This window comes from Vicugna pacos, chromosome 10, assembly GCF_048564905.1.
Source record: "Vicugna pacos chromosome 10, VicPac4, whole genome shotgun sequence".
In the NCBI taxonomy this organism is placed as follows: domain Eukaryota; kingdom Metazoa; phylum Chordata; class Mammalia; order Artiodactyla; family Camelidae; genus Vicugna; species Vicugna pacos.
The window spans coordinates 62,481,340-62,506,812 of record NC_132996.1 but is presented as its reverse complement, the minus strand read 5'-3'; the positions used below and the strand labels follow the sequence as shown (position 1 = coordinate 62,506,812).

The window sequence follows — 25,473 nt, the reverse complement described above, 5'->3', positions numbered from 1 at the left end:
CGATTAAATTGAAACAAATGAAGAATGATGTTCTTTGTCGCCATATCAAGAAGTTATGATAAAATGGTTTTAGTGTAGTAATCTCTCCATTCTTTTTAGACATCTTTATATAAAGATCATAGTCAAACCTCCACCTCTGCACTTTCCACACAGGCAGAAAAAATGAGTCTTCCATTTGCTTCTAACTTAATTCACTCAGATACACAGACACATAGACAGATGGGTACAGATAGGCAGATACTGACTGCATCAGTGCAATAGTATGAGTGCTGACACAGCAAAGTATGGCAGGCTAGTGGCTTAAACAATTAAGACTTATTTCTCACTATCCTAGAGTCCACAAGTCTGAGTTCAGGGTGAAGCCAGAGCTGCCTTCTGCAGTCTTGGTCTTTGGGTTCTCAACTGCAATCTCCCTCGCCCTGTGTCTTCACATATTCTTTTCTCTCTGTGTGTCTATTGCATTAGAGTCCATCCTAAAGGTTTCATTTTCACTTAATTACCATCACAAAGACCTTATCTCCAGACACAGTCACATTCTGTGGTACAAGGATTAGAATTTGAACACATGAATGCTGGCATATATCCTCTGTTTATTTACACACACACAGTCACATATGCATGTTCTCTTTTCTTTAAAATGTATGGTATTAACTTTCATCTCAGTGCAAGCTAAGTTGAATAGGATTCCAAGTGGCAATTGCAAGTAACTTTATAATTATATCTGACAAGCTTGAGCAAATACCACCCAATTGATAGCAAACCTATAGCTGACATACCCCTGTACCACTTTCCATGGAATCATTGATTTGGACTCCAGTTTAAAGCACTTTTCTCCATCCTTAGATCTACGCATGGGCATCAATCTAATCCCAGCCAGTGAGTCAGGGATCAGAGATATGTGTTCCAATTCCTAGTTTCAGTGCCGTGATGCTTGTGAGGGTACCTTTCTCTTGTTTTTATTTGTTCATCCAGAGCATGTACATTAAACTCATTCTATAATTTTCCACAGGATACAGAGGCTAGGCATTAGCGTTTATCAAGATTATACTTAAACTCAAGAATGACAAACCAAGCGCAATTTACAGGGTAAGGTATATCTGCTCTTGGATTTGGCTCTTTCTGAACTAAGCCCCTCTGCGTCTTCCTGGGTTTCCCTACAGGTCTGATCCAGACTCAGCTTTGCTCTCTTTTCCTTTGGCCCTTACCCCTCTGTGATGTCTTTGCAGATGCCACCGCTCCTCATCGCTCAGGCTTAAGAACCAACGTACAGAAATCATCCCTACTACGCTCACTTTTACTTCTGCTTCCAGCAAGACTCAGTTTTATTGCGAGGATATGTGCCCTTCAAAGATCACTTTTCCTTAATTTCTTCCTTCTTCCCTTCCCTTCTTTCTTCTTTCTTTCCTTCTTTTACATTCCTCCATTATTATTATTTGCATTTTGTGAAAACCCTTATGATTCCAGTCTTAGAACATAGAATACAACCTACATATATTTCCCTAAAGTGGGATTACTAAGTTTAAGAACAACTTGACAGTATAAACAGAGAGCATTTCTTGACGAAACATATTCTTCCCAATTTTTCCGCATTTTTTTTCCTATTTGGAAAGCTCTCCCCACTGCTATTCACACGATTCTTTCCTTTAAATTGCTCTTCTTAGTGAAGACCTTATTTGACAGTTTACCTGCTTTATATCTCCTCACATTCCTTGTTTATTAAATGCACCGTTTCATTTTTAATTATTTTGCATAATATGCAGTTTAATTTCTATTTGATTTGTCTAATCTATTTTCCAGAGTCTAGAACAATGCCTAATACATATTGTTCCTCATAAATATTCCCTTAATTAATGAATATTATAGGTTAGAAACTGTGAAACTATTTTTTTAAATTCAACTGAGGGACATTTGTAAAACAGATAACATTTTCTGTGTCAATGTTAGTTATTGTTTAGATTTTCTGGTTTATTATTTCCTTTAAATATTTTCCTCTTCTTTCCATTAGTCTATTTTGCCCTTCTTTTCTAGTCTTCTGAATTGGATATGAATTTTCCAAGGAACACTATGGCAGTGACAGCCCCCATTTTTTAATATGTCATATTTTTGCTATCAATCTATTTGCTGTTTTTCTTATTTCTCTTTGAATTGGAAGTGGTTTAGTAGCTTATCTTTAAATGCCTAACTGAAATTCTTTTTATTTGTAACTGAAAATGTTTTTATTTGTCATTCATTTCTAGACAGAATAAAATGTTTAAATATTCTGAATTTAGAGCATTGTTTTCACTAATTATGGCAGATTTTGTAAATACTGCAAGTACTCTTGAAAAGAAACTGAATTCTCTCTTATTTATGGTCACAGCTTAATATCTATCTATTAATTTCTATAAAATAATCATATTTAATGAGTGCTTTAAGTTTCTGTGCCCTCTTCAATGTTTCCTTGATTAAAATTTTAATTGATGTGTATTAGGCTTCCCTAATGTGGGTATGATTCCATGTATTTTTGTCTTTTCATTTCCTCTATGAGAAGCTTCCTGTTTTAGTATACTTGTTGCTACATGACTCTTTGCACAGATAACACTTACCTTTTAGTTTTCATTATGAACTGAAATTCACCAATACAAAGTATCCTTTTTTGTTTATTTTAATCTTTTCTGCAGTCTTCATTTTTGACATTAAAATGACAACCAACGTTTTGTATCCCTATGTATTACCTAAACGTGCATTTTCCTATACATTTATTTTTAACTTTCTGAAACAATTTTTAATATATTTAGCTTAAAAAACTATCCAGAAAGTCTTATTTTAAAGATATGTTATGTGCAAATATATACTGTATTTTGAATCAACGTACTATGCTGATAGGTTGGATGTGAGATATGTGAGAGAAAGAGAAAATTTCAGGATTATTTCTATGTATTTGCCTAAGTGATTACAAAGATGGCTTCTCTTTACATACGATTAACATTTAGATATTGTTGGTATCTACCTGCAAGTTATCTTGTGAAGATAAGCCATGTTAATTATATCTCTAAAACCCTTTGAACATTGTCTGGCACATAGTAAGTGCTTAGCAAAGTATGCTATCACCATTATATCTTTCAAATTTTTTTGAGGCAAACACAGCTGCTTATGTTTCTGACATGCTGTATTCTTGTCTTATTTTCTTGATCATATTTTTATTAAATAGCATTTTGGCATGGCACCATGAAAAAGAGTATTATGTTGTAAGTTACTTCAGACTACATTTTACATAAACCATGATACGCACTAATGTAACAAGGAATGTTCAGGGAAAATGCAGATAGTCCAAATCATTCTTATCACCCATGATTTTTTTAAAAAAATATGTGTAATGGTATAATAGCCATGGTTTCTAAACTGAATTGTGTAGTCTTTAGTTAATTAGAATTTAGTTGAATTTAATTGTAATTTTCTCTACTTAAGTGTAGTCCACAAAGTCATAGAATCTGCAGACCATATTTGCCAACACAAACCAATGGGATACATTTCCTAATCATATAAATAACTGAAAGCAAAGTAAAAGCATAGTTTATAAAAAAGACTAGGAAAATGAAAAGAGCTGTAAAAGTATGAAACGACATAATGCTCATAAAAGATGAGAGAGGAGCCAAAGAAGCATAATTTAAACAGTCGCAAGACAAAACAAATAGCATTAGCTATAAATACAGAGTCTAGACAGCATGGATATCAGAGCAAAAATAAGTCATAATAGGTTTAAATGGCATTCGTATTGGATGAAGAAATATTTAAAATAAATTAAGTAAAGGAAAATGATGTACATTTAAAAGACTTGAATAAATTAGTTGACAGTTTGAATCTGTAAACAATTTTTAAAAATTAACTCCTAAAAAATTTGCACTGTCACATTTTATTTTTAATATTTAACAAATATTTAAGAAAAAGAATCAACTATAATTTTATAGAGAAAACAATATAAATTTCAAAAAATAAAATAGTTATAATCATTTTTTAATAAAAGCAATCTGTATAGTTACCAAAGTTTACACACAAAAATATCTAATACTTGGGAAATAAGAAAAATATGTTCTTAAATAACCTTTAAATAGCAAAGAACATGAAAGTTCCAATTGTAGATTATATAGAAGAAAAATTCAAAAATAAAGGAAATTTTAGCATATTATCTGACTAAAGTTTATGAATTGCCACAGAGTCTGAATACATTGTAAATTCATAGCTTTACAATTTATCTTTGTTAAAAATTTTAAAGTAAATGAGTCAAACATTTAATTCAATATTTAATTTAATGATTATAACAAACCTACAGAAATCAGGAGAAAGGCAATGATTTTTTTTAAAAACATATACAAAATTCCAACAAAGAAGCAGTTTACTGAAGCTTGCTGACACACCACACAAAGGTTAGCTTTTTAAATGTTTTCAGGTAGCCACCATTATATGCAGATTTAATGTGATGAATTCACAAACATGTCATGTCCAAAGAATTGCAAAATGACAGTCTGAATTTTTCTCATGTGCAAAGAACACATTCAGTTTAGGTCCCAATGACAAAGGAATAATCAATGGTTAAACCTGTAAGTGTACACAGAATGCTTCAAAAAACTACATAGGAAATAACAGAAATATTGCTTAAGTATTGAATATATACATATACATACATGACTCTCCATCTGGAAGAACATGTACACAGCTGTTAATACCTCTTAGGACATTTCCATTCTTTTAAATTTTTCAGTATTTTTCAAATTTTCTCGAATGGTAACATATACCATTCTAAATCCAAAATTGTGAAGTGCTGTTTTTCCTTTGCCTTTTGTGTTTTTGTCCTTTAAATCAATCAACAGTAATTTATAAAACAGAAGGGAATATTCTTTAAGAAAAAAGCCTATGTGTATTAAAAATACTCAGGAAAGTGAGTGTTGTGATTATGATGGCCAGCATTTATTGGTACCGCCTTGAATGTTTTATATCCATTATCGGATATAATCTTTATATTAACTATACGGACGTGGAATAGTTACTTATCTCATGTGGTCAAGGACACTTGAGACTGAAGAGTTGCAGTGATTTATTAAGGGTTATGCAGCTAAAAGGACAGCAGATCTAGAGTCTGAATTCTGGAGTGTTTGCTTCTAAAGCAAATGCTCATAATCACTCTGCTATGTTGCTTCTCCATAAAATATGAAATAATCGATAAAACTGTTATCATTGTTCCCCCAATGGAGCTTTTTTTCCGTAATGAAATTCTCTGAAGTTGGAGTACGCATGGGAATTTGTACGATACAGTTTAAAGATGACAACTATATTTTGTTTTGTTTTGCAAATCAGTTGCCCATAAAAGCACAAGTATTTAAACCATAGATTTAACATTTCATAGTTTCCAATTACCATGTGAATTTCTAAAGGCATATATACCTGGAAATGCCCAGATCATAAATGGTCAAGCAAAAGATAGTGCAACAGAAGAAAAAAAAAAATTAAAGGATTCTACTGTCTCTGGAAAGAGAGCAAGGAAATACACTGTAGGAAAGAAAAAAAATATATAGATGAATTTAAAAGTTTAGCATCACTGTTATTTTAATTGCCTGGACCCATCTCTCTTCTGAGTGACTCTACAGAGAGCATTTTTTACTTCTTTGTTCCTGAGACTATAAATGAATGGATTCAGCATGGGGACCACAATGGTATAAAAAACAGAAGCCACTTGATCCTTTCCCAAGGAGTAAGATTTACTTGGCTTCAAATAAGTAAAAATCGTAGTGCCATAAAAGATGGTGACTCCCAGGAGATGCGAGCCACAAGTAGAAAAGGCTTTTTGCTTTCCGGAAGTGGAAGTACTTTTCAGGACAGTAGACAGGATGAACACATAGGACACAGATATTGTGATAAGAGACACCACTAGGGTGGTGCCAGAGACAATGAATATCATGACTTCGATGTCATGTGTGTCAGTGCAGGACAGGGCTAAGATTGGGTATGTGTCACAGAAGAAGTGCTGGATTATATTGGATTCACAGAAATGCAATCTGCTTATGCAAAGGACATTGACAAAGGAGTCTAGAAAGCCAATCAAATAGGACCCAAGGATGAGGAAGCAGCAGCGTCTCAGGGACATAACTACGGGGTAATGCAGAGGGTTGCAGATGGCTACATAGCGATCATAGGCCATTGAGGAGAGAAGGAAACATTCAGTGGCAGCCAGGAAGACGAAGAAGTACAACTGGGTGAAGCAGTTCATCCGTGAAATAGACTTGGCGGAGGTCAGTAAGTTCTCTAAGGTTTTAGGGGTGATGACAGTTGAGTAACTGAGGTCAAGGAATGAGAGGTGACTGAGGAAAAAATACATGGGGGTGTGAAGCTGGAGATCCAGGCGGATTACCAGTATCATCCCCGCATTCCCCAACATGGTGATCAGGTACATCAGGAGAAACAGAGTGAAGAGGGCCAGCTGGATCCCCGCGGAATCTGTCAGCCCCCGAAGGATGAAGCTGGACACTTGCGTGTTATTCCTTCCATCCATAGTGTTCAAATGCTATAAACTGTTGAGAAATCAAAGCTAATACTTAACAGGAAGTATGTCAAAAAGATTTGGGTTTATATGAATGCCATGACATTTATATTAGTTTAGTGTTTATAGAATGTGACAATAATACAGTGTACAGAGTATGGAGATAAAATCCTTAATTTGATTGAAAATATAGGAATAGGTATAAAGTGAAATTTGGATAAAATATAATAAAAGTTAATATAGTGGTTAATTATAATAACCCTGATACTATTTAAATGCTTCCTGTTATTAATGCATTTAATCTCCATAAAATTATTATATCATAGGTAGTACATGTAGCCACATTTTTCAGGTGAGAAAAAGGCACAGAGAATATAGATAACTTATTCAGAGTCAGTTATTCAATATTGACTCTGGAATTCTAACAAGATCGATTAACTCCAGAGAGCATGCTCATAACACTATGTTCCTATTTACAATTAATTTCAGAAAACCTGATGGATAAATTCTAGGTACATAATAAACAAAGACAGAACAATTGTTTTAATGCATCATGTATTGTCCTCTTGTTTACAATTTTATTTAATACAAGATGACAAATTTCAACCCTAGAGGACTCTAGTAAGGTGTATTAAAATTTTAGATCCCATATTAGTATTAATTTCTGAAACATATGAAGTTTTCAAAGCTTGACCCTTCAAAACAATTTTTTTCTGAAAATATGCACATTGCTTGTAAACCCTGGTTACATCCATTCTGTATCTCCGATTCCATGAATCCTGGCGTTACTGCAGGGTAAGGTCTACATGCTGTATGTACACATGCTCTTCTGGTTCTGTCCCCATTTTATTTGATCCTGACTAAAACCTTCTAATTTTGAGAACAATACTCACTGTGAGCCAATGTTGGTGAAAAAGTATCATCTTCCAATATTATCTGTCTAGAAACATGTCAACCTCAAATTTTTCTCACAAATAAAATGTGAGAACCATTTAAGTTGAAAATTTCTGTAATACAGTATTTGTTTCTTTGAAGATAAGTTCTTTTTAAATTTTAGTGCATTCATTTAGTTTTATTCTGGGGTGAAAAAGAAATCCACCTAGAAATTTTGTTCAGGTCCTGATCAAATGTAAAATTTGCCAAGAAGTTATGTCTCAAAAGAATATCAGCGATCCACTGTGCATGTGAGCAGAGCAGAGTATGGCTGGCCTCTCACCCTGATGATGCCAGGGTACCTCATATACTGGAGACTGATGATAATGCAACATTTACTCATCCCTGTGGATCAATTTTCAAGGAAGACTGCTTGGCAGGATTCCAAGGACAAAAGTTTGAGGATTACCTGCAGCTCTGCTGGGTTTTGATAAGCTAGTAGTCTTTTCCCTTGGAAGCCACACAATGAAGAGCCTAATGGTTTGTGCTTCCTTTGTGATGCTCTAAATTTATGTCTAGGGTGGTAGAGAAACTATTTCTAGAGAAATAATTATCCTATGACTGAAGCCATCAGGGATGGAAAGATACATTTTTCATAAGGAAGTTTTATATTTTAGTGTGTGATGCTATTAAATGAGTAAATATATTCATTAAAACAAAATTAGAATATAACAAAATTCAAAGAATGGTAAGAAAACAATCAAAACTGCTGTAACATTTTGATAAATTTCTCCCAATAAATTTTTACATTTATAGAATGTTTATTTGCATACCTCTAGACTTGCATAACTATTATGAGCCTGTATATTCAGTACCCATCCTCATTTTATAACTAAAATTTCATAACAAACTACTACCAATGTTATATTAGTCTTTCATAAAACCGATCATTTCATGTATTATGCATTGATTGATAGTCCATGACTAATTTCCCTCTAGAAATGTTCATCAGATGTCACTGATTTTATTGACTATTATTTATACAAGATGAGGAAACAAAAGAAGGCTCTAAAAAGGATTAGACTGAGAATCAGATTAAAATAGCCTTGTGAATCTTTCATTAATTCATGATAATACAATCAAGTTTCATGTAGATTTAAAGATGATTCTTACAGGAAAGTCTGCTCATACTCCTGCATTTCAGGAGATAATTAGTTGGTATGGATAAAGAAGGTAATTTTGCATATATTGTATCTTTGATGAACTTTGGAAGGGCAATTTTACTCATCAAAAGTTAGTGCTGCTCAAACATGTGTCAAATAATATTCATATTTTATGAGAAGGCAAGACAAATTTAAACAGAAAAAATGTTCTCTGCCCTTTGGCCTCGTCTCTCCTCACACTGTGCATTGTATATATGCAAAGTGCTTTGGCCAAACCTCCCCCATCGGCAGAAACACCTGCTGAACCATAAAGAGCAATATTCTCCTAGTGTCAATAAGAAATCTTCTTAAAATATAATATTCCTTCTTGATCCTATTAGGGGCCATGGCGACCCATGCCCCACTACTCGCTTTGTATGCTGAGATCTGGGTTGTGTAAACTGTCAATAATATGTTATTTAATGTACAGTCCTCTGTTTCAAAAATTTCTATTACTGTCCTTTGATTTCTAATGGGTGGAACAGTTCTTGGAGCTTTCTGAGAGGCTGTTTCCAGGTTATAATCCTCAATTTGGCTTGAATAAAATTTTTCATCTATTTCTTAGATTGACTGATTAATTTTTCATCAACACAGGCTTATTTGGAGATTAAGAGGCCAGCATAAACCTATTTGATACTAGGTAACTTTGGGAGTTAAGCCAAAAGAGAGACTAATGGTAATTTCCAATGTAAATGACACCTCAGTAACCATGGTGATTGCAAAATTACCAGGAGCAAGTTTTTCTTGCTAAATATTTTCCCAATCTTGAACCCATTTTGTCCATGTTTAGTCTTGTTTATGATTTCAGGCTATTCTTATACCATTTATTGTGTCATCACAGAAATGAAAGTCTGATCAGAGATTTTAAATCTTTTTTGATTTAATGATGATATAGTTTAATTCCTTAGCTCATTACAGCTTTAAGTATGCATATACATATATATATATTTTTTTCTTTCTCTCCTGGGTGATTCTAGTTATTTTCATTTGCTTTTTCCATTGACACATGAAAGAATGATTCTTCTTACTTTTTTGGATAGGTGCTATTAAATTATCTTTTTGCTTTCTAATTAACTAATGGTTACCTGTTTTATCTCTTTTTCCCTTACTTTATTAGATTTATGGGGGACAACAAATAATTTTCCTTCTACCCTTCTAGGTTTTTAACTGAGACCCACTCTCTGTAATAAAAAACAAAATAAGAGGAGAAAAACAAACAGAAATTTAATAACACGTACACCCCCTATAAACATGGGACACACCCAGGACAACTGAGGAACATCCTCCCCAAACGGCCCAGTCCACCACCTTAAGTACCATCTTCACTTAAAGACACAAGAAGATGTTGGCAGGAGGATAGCAACCAGGAAGAACATTGGAAAGAAGAGTATGTTTGTTAATGCATGTTCAATTTCCTGCCTTCTTCATTGATAAGAGTTTCTAGAGATTTAGGCACCTTTCTCTTCCTGGTACGGAGACATCCTTACAAATGGAGATATCTTTTTTAAATGTAAATGTCTATTACAAAAACATCATTTCTATTTAATTTTCAGAGCTTCTCCTGTGTCTATTGCTTCTTGAAAATAACCGGCTCAAGATAACCTTTATGGCACAGAGGCATAGTTTGGCATAGGAAATTCTGTTCCCCTTCAAACTGAATCCTGTTTTTTCTCTAGTACCTGTTAATATATACTTGTTTTATTTTCTTTTTGATACCTGTTTAATAACACAGGAATTTAATATCTGCATTATTCATCTGAGTGTTACTTTAATTTTAATTTATATGTAGAGATATTAATTATTACCATTGTCATATAGTATATAGGTAATTTAAAGATAAATTTAAAATGTTCCTACTTGACTAAGAGCAATTCAAGATTTAAAAAAAAATTTGTTCTTAATTTTCAAGCTGAAAGATCTATATTTTTAACCTTTAAATATCAATTTTAAATTTTATTGCATTGCAGTCAGAAAATGTGACTCCTTTAAGTTAAATTTTGTAAATTTATTGAAATTGATGGGTTAATTGAAACCATTAGTATAAATGATTCATTGAAGCTGGGAAAAAAAGTCAAATGGTGATATGAAGTCTGGCCTTATCCACTACAGTGTTATAGATTACAAATTCTCAGCTAGATTGAAACAAACAAACAAAAAAACAGTACAAAAATTAGTGATATGTTAGAGGGTAAAAAATCCTATAAAAATAAATACAACGTAAAACAGCTTAGAGGATGGGGGTTCTGGAATACAGGCATGAGGAAACAATCAGAAATAATATAATCAAGATAGGTTGAAATAAAAAAGTTGGAATTTAAGCAAAGATTTGAAGGAGGGAAGAGTTGGTCATGCAGGTTCATGGTAGGAAAGTGATTCAGATAGGGGATCATCCATGCCAAGGCCTTGTGCAGAGAACAGTCCATAAAATTTGAGGGACAGAAAGGAGTATCTAGTAAGAGTGTTATCCTATGATGAGAGGGGTGACAGGAGCAGTATTTGTACGTCAGTGGTGGTAAGTGCTGTGGAGGAAAACAAGTGGGGAGGATGCACAGAGACAGTTGGATTTTTTCTTCTAAAAATACATTTCTTCAAAGAAATCTTCAGTGATCAGGTCACACTGAAAGAACTGAAGTAGAAAATTATACAGATATCTAGAGGAAGTGGTAAACAGGCAAATGTAATAAAAAATGTTTGATGGAAATACTTTATCCTAATGTTTTGCATCACTTTATTATGGTAAAATTTGTGTAAAAAATATAATATACTGGAGTTTGTATGTTGATTCACTGATAATCTGTCTTTTTAGAGGAATTTATTACACTTTATAAATATATTTTATTTTTATAGATATATAATGTGTATTATATATTATATATCTATTATTTAATGATATATAATATATATTTATATTTTATAAATATAAAATTATTAATTTTTCTCTAATATATTTATATTTATTTCTATACTTTCTTTTTCTGAGATGTATCTTTTCTTTCTTATTTACTTTCTTTAGCTATTTTTAGATAGATTTTTTTACCATCCCCTTCCCCCATATTTTGAAAAGGCAAATATCCTATGCAGTCCTATGTTATTTTACACTACTTTCTCCAATTCTCAGATAATAATCTGGAATTCATTTCTGAATGGATCTCTAATTTTTGTGTAATGGCACAAGAGTAAGTCTGACTCTACCTGCTATCAGAAAGCCAGTCTTTTATTTTCATGGAGGAATTCGTTTCTTCAGAAATTTCTGCAAAACTTCTTAAAAATAAAACAAGTTAAGAAACAATTTTCTTTCTTTCTTTATTTTCATATAAAAAGGTGGTGCAAGGTGGTGAAATGGAACACAATCTTAAGGAACACAAATGGTGAACAGGAACATGACAAAGGCACTACAGCTTTACTAGACTGAATGAACACTAGTCAGATAGAACTCCTGACCTTAATGAATCTGTCACCATGCTCCGTAAGCAAACAAAAGGAAAGAAAATATTTACTTACATATTTCATATGTGATGCATTTGCTACACGTTTTCTTATGGAGCACAAATCTGAATAAGGAAACTTCTCTCAAAGAGTGAAGAACAGTTCTCTCAATCTTGGGCAAAAAGAACCATGATAAGCACACACATTTTCTTTTAAAAGCGGCTCATCAAATTAATCTTCAGTTTCTTATGTTACCCCAAAGAGTAAAGACCCCAGTTCTTGTCATACTCGAAAGATAAGCTTACAGCTGGGAGATGGTGCGTTGTGTAGCAAAAGATTTTAAAAGATTTATTCAGAAAAGGAAAAGTGCACCTCCAAGGACGGGAGGCGGGCTGCCCCAGAGGAGGAAAAATCGTTGGCTTTTGTCCACGCTTTCCCTCATGTCCTCACTCAGAGGTGGCCTCTTGATTGATCGATGGCTTTTGTCTCTGGAGTGCTTGGTCATGTTTGGCCCCTTTGTGCACGTCCTTACCCATGGTGCACACCCCATAGGCGGGGGTAAACAGCACTGTTAATTATAATACAATGAGCACTGGGTCATGTCTGGTTAAGTTCTATCCGCTACTATGCAGTCAGGGCTGTCGGGTCCTAACCGGTTTCTTGCTGGCACTCATTTAGAAAAAATAACTCCCTTTATGATGGAGGCGGGCATAATGCCATTCTCCAGACCATCCTCCCTCTCCCCTACCCATCTGCCTGGTGCCCCCACTTATCTAACCACCTGACACTTCCAACATACATTTTAAATGTGGTTGCCCAACTCCTCTGGTTACTACTCAATGATTCATGCACAGGAAAGCAGTCCTAAGGGTTACATCTTATCCATAAATCCATTCAGTGGGATTTATGTTGAAGTGTCTTTTCAAGGAAAAATAAAACAAAACCCCATTCCTCCTTTTAATACTATAGACTTAATGAAGCTTTTTCTGCCTGGTTTGAAGAAATGAGAATCTCCATCGATACCTCCAAAATGCTTCAGGAATTGTGCTACAGTTAGCGCTTCATTTATACACACACACAGACACAGACGCAACACACACATATTTAAGTTTATCAAGTCTTTGAACTTAGGGAGATACATTATTGTTGCTAAGAAGTAAAACTCTGCTGTTTTTGATGAAGACCATACTCTACTTTATAGACCCGTGATTTTCTATGTAATCAAGGATCACGATCAAGATAAATGATCAAAATTTTAACTGTTAGGACAGAAGGAATCCACATTACCTGGAGATGTCTCTGTATTACCCAGTGTCTCTTGTCATCACTAGTGTTTACACCTCACTGAAATGACTTCAACCGCTACCCTCCTCCAACCCTGGAATTAAGTTTGCTTTTGTTAACTCTGTACCCTTTCCTTTTCTCTCAGGCCATCAGCTATCATTTCTTGTTAACGATATTCAAGAGTTATCATCTCAATCTACTACTCATTTTCTACACTCAATTTGATGATGGCTGAGAAGATAGAATGTCAAACCATATGGACAGTCAATGTAATTGCTGTTTAACGTGTTGTGGTGTGATGGCACGCTCACGCAAGAACATGCAGGGAAGGATTCAGTCCCTGCTTTCCTTACTTATTTGTGCATGTCTATGTCTGAATCATTTATGCATTGACATGAACTCCTAAGACAGTGATTCAGTATTCCATATAAACAAGTAAGATGATAATTCACCTCCTTTATGTCAAGATTCTAAGTTATTATTCAGCTTGTGTTATGCCTTTGGGCTTACTCTCGTCTTTGCCTAATTGCTGGAGCAATTGAATGCCTGAAACCATCCAACTTTTCTTTAATCACAACAAGCAGAAATTTGTCATTTAAAAAGTTTTCTATGTATGACTCTCAGGAGAGCCTTTTTTACGTCTTTGTTCCTCAGACTATAGATGAGCGGATTCAGCATTGGGATGACCATGGCATAGAACACAGATGCCACCTGTGCCTGGGTCAAGGATGATGTGTTATCGGGCTGCAGATATGTGAAAATGAGGGACCCATAGAAGACGGTCACACCCAGGAGGTGGGACGCACAGGTGGAAAAGGCTTTCTGTCTGCCTGCCGCAGACTGGATCTTGAGGATGGCTGAGATGATGGCCATGTAAGTGACAGTGATAATGAAGAGGGAACTGAGAAGGGTGAACCCAGCTAAAACAAAGATCACCATTTCTGTGCTGAAGGCATCTCCACACGACAGGGCCAAAAGAGCTGTGGTGTCACAGAAAAAATGGTTGATGCTGGCATCACAGAATGCCAAACTGCTTATCACGCAGATGGATATCAGAGAATTCGTGAAGCCTACTGTATATGGCACGACTCCCAGCCAGCTGCACACTTTCTGGGACATAACCACTGAATACAGTAAGGGATTGCAGATTGCCACATAGCGGTCATAGGCCATTGACCCCAGAAGAAAACACTCGCTACACACCAAACCCACAAAAAAGTACATTTGAACAAAGCAGCCAACGAAGGAGATGGTTTTCTGTTCCGACTGGAAATTCACCAGTGCCTTGGGGGTTACAGTAGAGGAATAAAATATGTCAATGAACGCTAAATGGCTAAGGAAAAAGTACATAGGTGTGTGAAGCTGAGAGTCAATTCTGATTAACATAATTAGCCCAAGGTTCCCCCAAACAGTGAATAAATAAATAAAGAGAAATATCAAGAACAGGCTGACTTGCAGTTCAGGGTGATTTGTAAATCCAGAGAGAACGAAGAAAGTCACCTCCGTGAAATTGTTCCCAGCCATTTTTATCAACCCAGGCCTTTGACTTACCTGCTGAGTAACAATGACAGAAGTTAGAGAAGGATTCAACTCTAAGGACCTGATAGCCAGCGTTGACTTAGACTCCCATAATGAAAGAGTGACAGATGGGGAGCAAATATTTAATGACTTCAAGTTCATTGAAAATGTATACATGATTTTCTTTTTTTTTTTTAAGAGAACAGACATGCTGATTGAAAAAAAAAAAATTCCAAGTTCACAGTCCTGTGGCTTTCTTTGCACTCAAAGATATTTATCAGGCATGAGTTTTGAAGGATTTTTCCTGAGATATACCATCTTCAACCCTACTGTATCTCTGGGCCCCAAATTGTATACTTAGAAATTTACCTACTAGTTATATGGTATTCTCAGAAAATATGAAGGTTGTTTAGGAAAGGAGGTGCTATTATTTGTGAATTCAATATCTTTGTGTGGCAGTCTTCCTAAGGACACTTCTTAGGGTTATTTTAAGAGCTTAATAATATCTTAGAGGGACACATCAAATAATTCCTTGGAATCAATAAAGCTTTGTTAAATTTTATAAAATGCATATACAATTTTTATATGATATATAAAATATATTTTATTAATACATAAAGCATATAAAGCTTCCACATAGATGTAACAGGAAAGCAACTTCTTGCTTATTTTATACATTAATGCTAAAGTTCATTACACCTTTTTTCTACCACATGTCCTTTCTTTCTGTTGGTTCACTACCACCAAACGAGGAACTTACCCTGTCACATAGCCAGATTGTTTGGTGTGTGTGGTTAGTGACCATGTTTGTTTCCATCGTGAAGCACATGGTTATCTATAACATCAGGTAATAACTAATTCATTGCCAAATAGCGATTTTCAATAATAAAAAGCCTACAAATGGTAAAAGGAATATGATTTGTTATATTTAAAACAAAAAAATTAAAACATAAGGTGATTTCACTAGAAATTAGAGACCTTATTTGCCTAATTCAATTGACATAAGTATGTGATAAATAAAAACTGAAACTAGCATGATATTAATGCAAGTTCGTTTCAGACATTTAGCACTCTGCTTGGTTAAGTATACTTAATCATTTAGGGTCTCCCACGTTCACAATGCTCCTATTTGTTTAAGTAGCTTTTAGTCAACGAAGGCAGTTTGTCTTGCCTGGCACCATTCTTAAAGCTTACTGGAAGATGCAGGCATGTAAAAAGAAAATGTTTCTCAGTGTAAGAAACACACACACACGCACACAATAAAGAAGAGAAAGGTAAAATTGGACTTACCTGTTATTGAGTCATCAAAAGGAAAACCCCTTCTCTCTCAGCTCTCTTCCATCTATTTTCAGGTTTATGTTCAGACAATAAGAAGAGAAAACATTTTGCAACCTTTGCAAAATCCACCATTAGTTTTTGGCATATGGCTAGATCTCCCTCCTCTACACATCTGAATCCCGTGAATTCTCAGTATAAAGGCTTGTGTCTGTTGTGTTTGCTGTTGCTGCTGCTGTTAGCACAGGGCTCTATTTCCTATATAACGCACCCTTATTGGTATTAGGAAGTTGATGGAAAAATGTGGATAGTTTCAATGACAGTTATGGATAATGCATATACTACCTTCCATTGATAGGATAAAAATAAGAACAGAATTAACAAAATAATTCTTAATTTTTGTGTGTCTTCTTGAGAATTAAAATCTATTTTTTTAGGTCAAACTTAGATTTGTATTCAGGATTAATTTTGTTCTTAGTGTATTTCCCCATTTAAAAAAAGGATTGTCTTCTGAATCTAGTATACCAGCATCTCTTTTTAAACTTGCAAAGTTATATCATAAAGAAATTGGTCAATTAGCATTTTCGATCTCTTGAGTGTTGTATTTTAATTGTGCCCCAAGGTTTATTTTTAATTTGCCTAGAATGCATCTCCAGTGGAAAAGTTTGGAATTAAATGTTCCTCAGCTTTGTGTATTTCAGTTTAAATGGCCATAGACATATTGAGATATGTAATTAATGTAGTTTAAAAACTTATGTTTATTTTGATATTATATACGTGTGTGTGTATATATATAATATATATTATATATATAGACATCTTTTTTAAAGCATTAGGAAATATATGTGAAATACATGGCATTAGAGAATATCAGATAACCATTGCCCCTGCCTGGGGTTTTGCTGGTCTCTCAGCAAAAGCAGTGAGATTTCCAGCTACTGATTTAATAGTGTTAATATACATTGAAATTATGTTACCACCTATGTCAACCAGTCATGTATGTATTTATTTTTAATACAGACATTCTGTGATTTTTAACTGACTGTGCTTAATGGTACATACACACAAAATAGGCTGAGAATGCGTATGCCATCTAGGAAAATAAGCAAAAAGAACCTTAAGTAAAATTAAAGGTCATTCTCTCTGTTTCATGTTCAGCTGATAGGTCAGTACTTTGAAAAACTTTAATTACATTATTATTCTATTTGTTTGTTTATTTTTTTAAGCAATTTCCTAAGCCACACCCCTATAATGACTCTGAATTGGTAGGTCTGAAATTGACCCAAAAATGTGACTTTTTCAAAATGCCTCAGGTCCATGGATTGTTTCCAAACACTAGCTTAAAAGGATCTCACAGGCTTGCCAGATTAAGTGACTTTTCTACTGTTATCATTATGGTCTCTTATTTTACTTATTTTTAGAAGATATTTAATATGATGGAATCATATGTTGAGACAAGACAGATCCTTCATTGGGGAGGAAAACCACACATCTCTAATTCTACTTGTCACATTAGAGATTAAAAAAAAAAAGAATAAAATCTGTTATAAATGGGCCATAACACTTACTGGTGATCAGCATATTTAGATATTAGGACAAAAGAAATGATTACTACTCTTTTTCCCCTCTAGTATGTGTCTTGAGAAAAGAAAACTTTGAAAATATTGAATTGTATACCTGTAATCTCAAATTTCCATCCATTTTGTACTTATTTTTACACTTTAAGCACTCTCAAATGACAGATACTATGATTTGTGTGGGACTGCAATGATGAGAATATTATCTCTACTTTTAAATTACTTAACGTTGATTGCTTCTTTAAAGATTCAAGATTCAAAATTTGTCTCAGTTCTTTAATAGTCTGATATTTGGTGAGCTAATAGGTTCATCCCTCCCAGTATTTACCGGGTATTAAGGCTAGAGTTGACTGCAGTGCAGGATTAATGGGTATGTAGTAAATGCTTACTTAATTCAATTCATATTCCTTATAAACCCATTTTAAGTTCTAGTTGTTAACCAGCTATATTTAACTTTTTAGTTAATTTTTTTCAACTTACATATTTTCAGCATGCTCTTTACACAGTTTCATGAATGTTAACATCTTACATAACTAGAGCATAATAATTAACACAAAGAAATTCACACTGATACAGCAATGTTAACAAAACTACACATTTTATTCAATTTCACCAGTTTTCCCCCAGAGTCCTTTTTACTCTTCCAGGATCCAATCCAGAATATCACTCTGCAATTAGTGTCGTGTCTCTTTAAGTGTTTCAGTCTGTGACTTTCCCATTTCCTTTCCTGTTCTTTCATGACTGACACTTTTCAAGATTGTTGGTCAAGTGTTTTCAGAATGTCTCTCAGTTTAAGTTTGCCTGATGTTTTCTCATGATTAACCTGAAGTTATTCATTATGAGAAAAAAGTTCCAGTGAGGTGATATGCATGTCCTTTTCATATTATTAGAGGATACAGAATGTTAAGTGGTATTACTAGTGATGTTAAACTTGATCACTTGAAGTAATGTCTGTCAAGGGGAAGGGGAGGGTATAGCTCAAGTGGTAGAGCACCTGCCTAGCGCGCATGAGGTCCTGGGGTCAATCTCCAGTGCCTCCTCTGAAAATAAATAAATAAACAAGTCTAATTACCTCCCCATGACAAAAGAAATTATAAAATAGTGTCTGCCAGGCTTCTTTACTGTAAAGTTATGATTCTTTACTATGTAATTTATATAAACTAACATGTATATGGAATATTAATATTATTTATTTCATTTTCTTTCCTATGTAATTTATATAAATTACATAAATATGGAAGACAAAATATTTTATTTATACTTGTTGGCATCCATCAACATATTGCCTCTGACAATTACTACGGTGGTGTTTTCATAGTAAATTTCCATTTCCCTTTAGTCTTTCAACATATTTTAATTGAAATGATTCTGTAAGGAAGAGTTGTTATTTCTTATTTATTTATTTATAGCAGTATATACTCTTTGATACTTATTTTGTTTTGGGGGGTTATTATCCAATACCCCCATCACTTCCAATGCTGCTCAATTCATTCCAGCTTTGCTAATGGAACCATCATTGAATCAACTCCTGCGTGCTCTGCTCTTTGGACGTGCTCTGCTCTTTGTTTGTTTTTTTCATTTATTTCCACTTCTTACATCCTGACAGTGTAGTGTGCTCCAGGTTTATCATTTATTTTCCTGGACTCTGCTCTAGAAACAGTCGCTTCTCCAAGGATCCCTGTTATCATTATTCTATAAACTTTTAAATAAAAATAGTGACATTGATGAAGGCATTAAGTTTTACATAAATATTTTGGAAAGTAATTTAGTAAACTATCAAGATAAAAAAAGTATGTGTTTCACCAAAGAATTTGATTATTAGACAACTGTCAAGATGAAAACAATTAGAAAAATGAATAAGTTTTACACACAGACTTCATCATTTTGCTATAAATTACTTTGTAAGACATTAAACCCCGAAGTGTACAACTCAGGAGGTGGATATTTGGCAGGCCCAGTGTACGTTAGAACTTTAGTCTGTGATTATGAGACATAATCAGCACCTGCCACGTCCTAAGGAATCTCTCATTAAGTAATAGTTTTGCTTTGAAAACCTGGTTTAACATTAACAGTGATTACTTATTTTTTTGAAAATGCATGGCAGTTGTGGTGATATGCAATCAAAATATTTGACAATGGGATTATTCTGGAAGAAAATATAGGCCACATAGAAACAATGAAATACAATTTGCTTTAAAACACTTTGATACATATTGACATAAGTTTAATTGTCAAGTAATAAGAAAAAAAAAAGCCCAGAGACTTACAGAGTTTGAATAAGATTTATTGCTAGGCACTATGGGTTATTCCATTTGATAAATACCAGCATTCTTTCCACAAATTTGAAACTGTTGTTCACTACGCATTGCAAAGGTGTCACCAGCAAAGGCTATGTTTGCTCTATTAACAATCGTAGTGATGACAGTGATGCAGGTCTGAGTTTCTTATGCATGTCTGAGTAAATAGGACAATAATATGAACATAGCAATGTGGGATTCTAAGAGTCATTTTGTTTAAAAAAAACTTTCAGCATTTTCAAGTGACTGTACTATTTAATGAAAATTTCCTAAAGGCTGATTTTTTTTTTTTTTAGTGAATTCCAATATACGCTGATATAACAGAAAACCTTTGCATTGCTATTTTGGTATTTCTGTTAAACAACAGGCAGAAATGGAATTGTCATAAAAAAGAAACCCTTCTGTGCCTGTGGCACTATTTTTAAAGTTAAACATTCAAAATTTAAAGGTTCCAGATAAATATGGCAAACAAAATGCATGCAGAAAATTGTGTTTCTTTGTGTAAAATGGGAGAAGGCCTGTGAACATGTACACAAATATATGTGTGTTTGAACGCTACCTCTCAAATGTTGGATGTTGTCTAATCTTGGGTAAGCTTTTAACTCCCTTGATCACTTGTTTCCTCATCTGTAAAATGGGTCAGCTCCTCTAGAATTGTAAAGAGGGAAGACTGATTTCACTCTCTGTAACTGATTCTTTTCAAGTATGTGTATGTGCATGTGTGTGTGTGTGTGTTTCTGTATGTATGTGTGTGATTGTCACCTACTGGTTCTTCTATATCCAATTAAAACTGAAAATCATATTCTGTAACTAACCAATCTGTAGAAGATGGTGTCAATTTATTACCTAAGAAATTAGTAGAGATTCAAAATAATAACTGAGGAATCAAAAGAACCTAAATTATGCAGTGGCACAACATTATTTTAAATTGGAGCCACTTGGGATTCAGTTGATGTGGAGGGAGTCTTTCTCTGAGCCTCCTTTATCTGACTAAAGGCAGAACTTCTGAGAATGAAGCTGCCATAAAATCCTCTGTCCCTGGGACTGCTTTGTCTGCCAGGAGGAAGACAGAATGACCACTTGCTCCTGCATAAACAAATGATGTCACAGAATTTCCTGTCTCTCATTTGTTCCCTTAGAAACCCATTTGTTTTTCCCAGGGAAGCCATGTCTCCCTCTCTCTTTCCTATATTGTTAGGTATATAAACCTCATCTCTAACTATTGAACTAGCCACTTTTTTTGGTATGTATTCATATGTATATGAATGCACTTTGTCTATTCTCCTGTCAATCTGCCTTTTGTCAGTTTATCTTTTTTAATTTAATAAATTTATTTATTTATTTTTAATAGATGTACTGGGGATTGAACCCAGGACCTCATGCATGCTAAGCATGTGCTCTACCACAGAGCTATACCCTCCCCACTGTCAGTTTAATTCACAGGCCTTTAATAAGTAAACCTAAAAATGTGTAGCATCTATCAATATTTCTTAAACTTTTTTTGCTTGAAAATTTATAGTCACTGAGCAAATATTTTCTGCATAATAATTCTTTTCATTGCTTCTTTGGCCTCTGTGTTTCTTACATTGTAAATCAGGAGATTTAATATTGGTGGCAAAAGGGTATGGAACACGGACAGGATTTTGGCTCTATCCTGTGGGTAGCTAGAGCTGGTCCCCAGATAAGTAAACATCACTGTTCCGTAGAGGAGAGTCACTACCATTAGGTGGGAGGCACATGTGGAGAAGGCTTTGTATCTGCCCCTCAAAGACTGTATCTTCAGGACAGTGAGAAGGATGCCCAGATAGGAACTAACCACCATCAGAAAGGTAGCCACTGACGTGGTCCCAGAGAGGACTGTAAATAAAGCCTCATTGTACTGGGTATCAGAACAGGAAAGTTGGAACAGCAGTGGGATATCACAAAAATAATGGTTGATGACATTGGGACCACAGAAAGACAGACTGAGCAAGCCACTCAAATGGGTGAGTGAGTTGGTGCAACCTGCTAGGTAGGACGCAGTCACCAGTTGGATGCAGAGTGTAGGGGTCATGAGACCTTTGTAGTGAAGGGGGCGGCAAATGGCAACGTACCGATCAAATGCCATTGCAGCCAGAAGGAAGTATTCTGTGGTCAGGAGCATGCTGACAAAGGAATACTGAAGGAGGCAACCACAATAGGAGATGGCTCTCTGTCCTGCTATGTAGTTCATCAGCATCTTAGGGATAAAGACCGAGGAAGAGCAGAAATCCAAGAAAGCCAACTGGCTAAGGAAAAAGTACTTGGGAGAATGGAGCTGGGCACTAGCCAGGATGACTGCAATCAGCCAAACATTGCCCACTACAGTGATGAGATAAATCAAGAGAAGCAGCACAAATAGGACCGTATTCAGTTCAGGGTCATCGGTCAGCCCCAGGAGGATGAATTCAGTTATCTCACTGACATTTCTGTTAGCCATTTATGTGGCTCCTCTCTGATGGGTCTACAGGGAATGAGAGGAAACAGAAAATAAGCAAAGAGTGCAGCTTGAACATAAATTTGTTCTACCAGCATCTTTAGAAAACTGCATGATTTTAGTTAATAATAATAATCCACAGTCAATTCACTTCTTGCAAATATGAAAGTTAGCCTGATTCAAAACTTTATTTGGATCAAAGTCTCACCAGGGGCTGTAAACTGGCATTAAGTACCACATAGGAACCCCTGGAGAAAGTAAAATCCCTGTGAAAAGCTGTAATAGTGATCTTAGTTCAGCGGAGAAGGTTCAGAGGTGGACGTTGGATAACAGTGCGTCTCAGATTCCAGAACACAAGACAAGGGCCTCAAGTTTTAAAAGAAGATTCCTTAGCAAAGAACAAAAAACTCTATGTTTAACAGATAAATTCTTGGGGAATCTGGCAAAATTATTCTCCGTGACATCTTTTTAACATAGGCAAAAATACACATGACATGTTAAACAATAGAAATAACAAACGGGCAGAAAATACATATGTGTATATAATATCATCTAATAAAACTGATCATTCTCCGTAAAAATGGAAAATGAGAATTTTCTATCAGAACAACATCATTTATTGGTTAAAACTCAGTTATTCCAGGAAGCCATTCTTTGCTATGCCAGAAGATATTTATCATTCGATACTCGGATTTCTTATAGCATTTATTACCAAATGGCTTAAATTAGACCACAGCAGATTTTTTGCATTAAGATTGAGTCAAACACATGTTTGAATCCCTACAGTCAAGAAATCTCAACTCGAGAGGGGGTGCATAGAGCTCAGTGGTAGAGTGAGTGCTTAGCATGCATGAGGTCCTGGGGTCAATTCCCAAAACCGCTATCAAAATAAATAAATAAATAAACCAAATGACTGCCCCCCACCCGCACACAAAAAAAAGAAAAAAAAATTAGGTCTCAAGTTTAATTTCAAGGACAATGCAGATGATTTTGGCACATTAGTTCACATATGAATCTGGGTTTTTATCCAGGAAAAGTTAGATCATTAAATCAATTTTATTTTAGTTTTTATCATATAACCAAAACTACGTGAAAAACAACATTCTGATATCTAATGTATTTGAGAAACACTTGGCTAAATAATTTTTAAGGAAAGCTTTCTTTATTGCAGGACTTATAAGAATGCATAATATTTGACTATGCTTTGCAAGTTCCAATAAGATAAATACATACAGAACACATTTCATATTAATTTGACAATCAAATCTATTTTCACTAAATATTAATGAATACACTGTTCCACAATCCATGCTTTGGGAATAATATTTCCCTGATATTGAATGCAGAGTGAATGGGCTTGGATTTCTACCCTTTATTATCAGTGTTATATAAAGAAAATAATTTGATAACAATTCTGCAAATCATGCTACCAAATAACTTTGATTATGTCCATTTGCTAGGAGACCATCCCGAGTCTAATTTTTCTCACGTTGGATATACAAGATATAAAAAGAATGACTAGTCACTTTATACCACGTTGAGCTGTGATTGCATGTCTAACTCTTGGTTTCCCAGCCTAACTATCAGATTCATCTCTAAACCTTTCTCAAGCAGTAGTTGTGAGACTTAAATAAGAAAATATGTGGAAACAGGGTGGTTCACCATGGATGCTCTCAAATGTTTGCTGTCTATTCAAAGTAAAACGAATAAGGAAAACAGAGACTGGACTCTGCTGACATACTGGACAGATGCCTTTGACTAAAGTGATTATTTGGATTTTTGCTTTTTTTGTTTGGTTTTGTTTAGTTAGATTTGCCTTGATTTTGTTTTTAAACAAACCGATTTGTTACTTTGATGATAAATTTCTTATTTCACTCATTTTGTATTTCTCTTTAATTTTCACTTAATAATTGGTAAATTTCATCTGAACTTCCTTTCACTGTAAAGTCAGTTACGCAGAATAAATTAATCTTTGAGTCTAAAATTTAGCTCTGCTAACAGGACCAAATAAATGGCTACTCTTTTCCTCGGATTTAACAAAATTCAACAGTTTGCAATGGTCAATCTCAATGAATTTCTTTCAGTAAATTCCCTCTTGTAACCGGCATAATTATGTGAAGCTATAAACACAGCCACCTGAGGAAATATGGAATAAACTCACTAATGACTTCAAGCGAGCCGATTGCCCTGGTCATGGTCTAACTGGGTTTCAGTCATCTCAGTAACTGGGGTGGATTTGAGGCAGATGATAGTCTTCACATTTTATTCACAGTGTCTATTGAGAGTTGCTCTTTTTGAACACAGGGAAAGGCATTTATAATTGTTAGAACACACAAAGGCGCCCCCTACCTGGTGTTGAGAGGAAGCCTGGCCACTCCTATTGGTTTCTTGACTTGTGCTTATATTTGGCTCAGGGCCTTTGGGGGATGCCATCCACAGGGGTGCTGTGAGCACCAGGTCTCATCAAAACAGCTAAAGAAGAGTCCTGGGAGAGCAATGTCCCAGCACGATCTTACTAAAAATTGTAAACAACTCAATTTATTTTTCTGAGTTTCAATTATTTTGCCCCTATAATATTTCTTGTGTTTCATACTCTCAGATATGACACTTAATGCTCCCGAAAAGTTGTGATGAATTATGTAAAATTAAGTTTACTTATTATCATTATTATTTTATTTTTATTTTAATCTGAAAATTAAAACTTACATACAAATACATTTACATCAATGCCTCATGCATAAATGGAGCCTTGTAGCATCCAATTTCAAATAATATATTAAATGATTTTGGAAAATTGTGAAGGACTGTATATATAAATATGTTATATGCTGTCCTTGGTGGTGGTGGTGGTGGTGGTGTGATTGTTTTATTCTGAAAAGGAAACCTTCGTATGAATTTCTTTTCATGAATGTCTAATACAATAATCATTTCAATTTCCTAACTTCACAGACAGCGGAACCATTCGTTTATGTGATTTTGGCTGTCACTGAGAAGAAAAAATAACGCTTAATCCAGGTAGACTGACTTGTAAAAACATGAGTTAATAATACAGAGC

The 25,473-nt window shown here is 34.6% G+C and overlaps 3 protein-coding genes across 3 annotated transcripts; all 3 read right to left on the bottom strand.

The window, feature by feature from the left end:
• Nucleotides 1-5,575: 5,575 nt before the first annotated feature.
• LOC102525489 (olfactory receptor 8H1-like) lies at nt 5,576-6,523 on the bottom strand. Its single transcript, XM_015247777.3, has one exon. It carries the CDS (start codon nt 6,521-6,523, stop codon nt 5,576-5,578), a length of 948 nt encoding a protein of 315 aa, XP_015103263.2.
• Nucleotides 6,524-13,847: 7,324 nt separating this feature from the next.
• Nucleotides 13,848-14,845, bottom strand: LOC102542021 (olfactory receptor 8I2). The gene has a single exon (XM_006214038.2). The coding sequence runs from the start codon at nt 14,818-14,820 to the stop codon at nt 13,888-13,890; it is 933 nt and encodes a 310-aa protein (XP_006214100.2). The 5' UTR covers nt 14,821-14,845; the 3' UTR covers nt 13,848-13,887.
• A 6,637-nt stretch (nt 14,846-21,482) lies between these two features.
• LOC107034523 (olfactory receptor 5J3-like) lies at nt 21,483-22,421 on the bottom strand. Its single transcript, XM_015247776.2, has one exon. It carries the CDS (start codon nt 22,419-22,421, stop codon nt 21,483-21,485), a length of 939 nt encoding a protein of 312 aa, XP_015103262.2.
• Nucleotides 22,422-25,473: the final 3,052 nt, after the last annotated feature.

What these genes read in the sequence shown, in the direction of transcription:
- LOC102525489 (XM_015247777.3), bottom strand. Translation starts at nt 6,523, where the DNA reads ATGGATGGAAGGAATAACACGCAAGTGTCCAGCTTCATCCTTCGGGGG.
- LOC102542021 (XM_006214038.2), bottom strand. Translation starts at nt 14,820, where the DNA reads ATGGCTGGGAACAATTTCACGGAGGTGACTTTCTTCGTTCTCTCTGGA.
- LOC107034523 (XM_015247776.2), bottom strand. Translation starts at nt 22,421, where the DNA reads ATGGCTAACAGAAATGTCAGTGAGATAACTGAATTCATCCTCCTGGGG.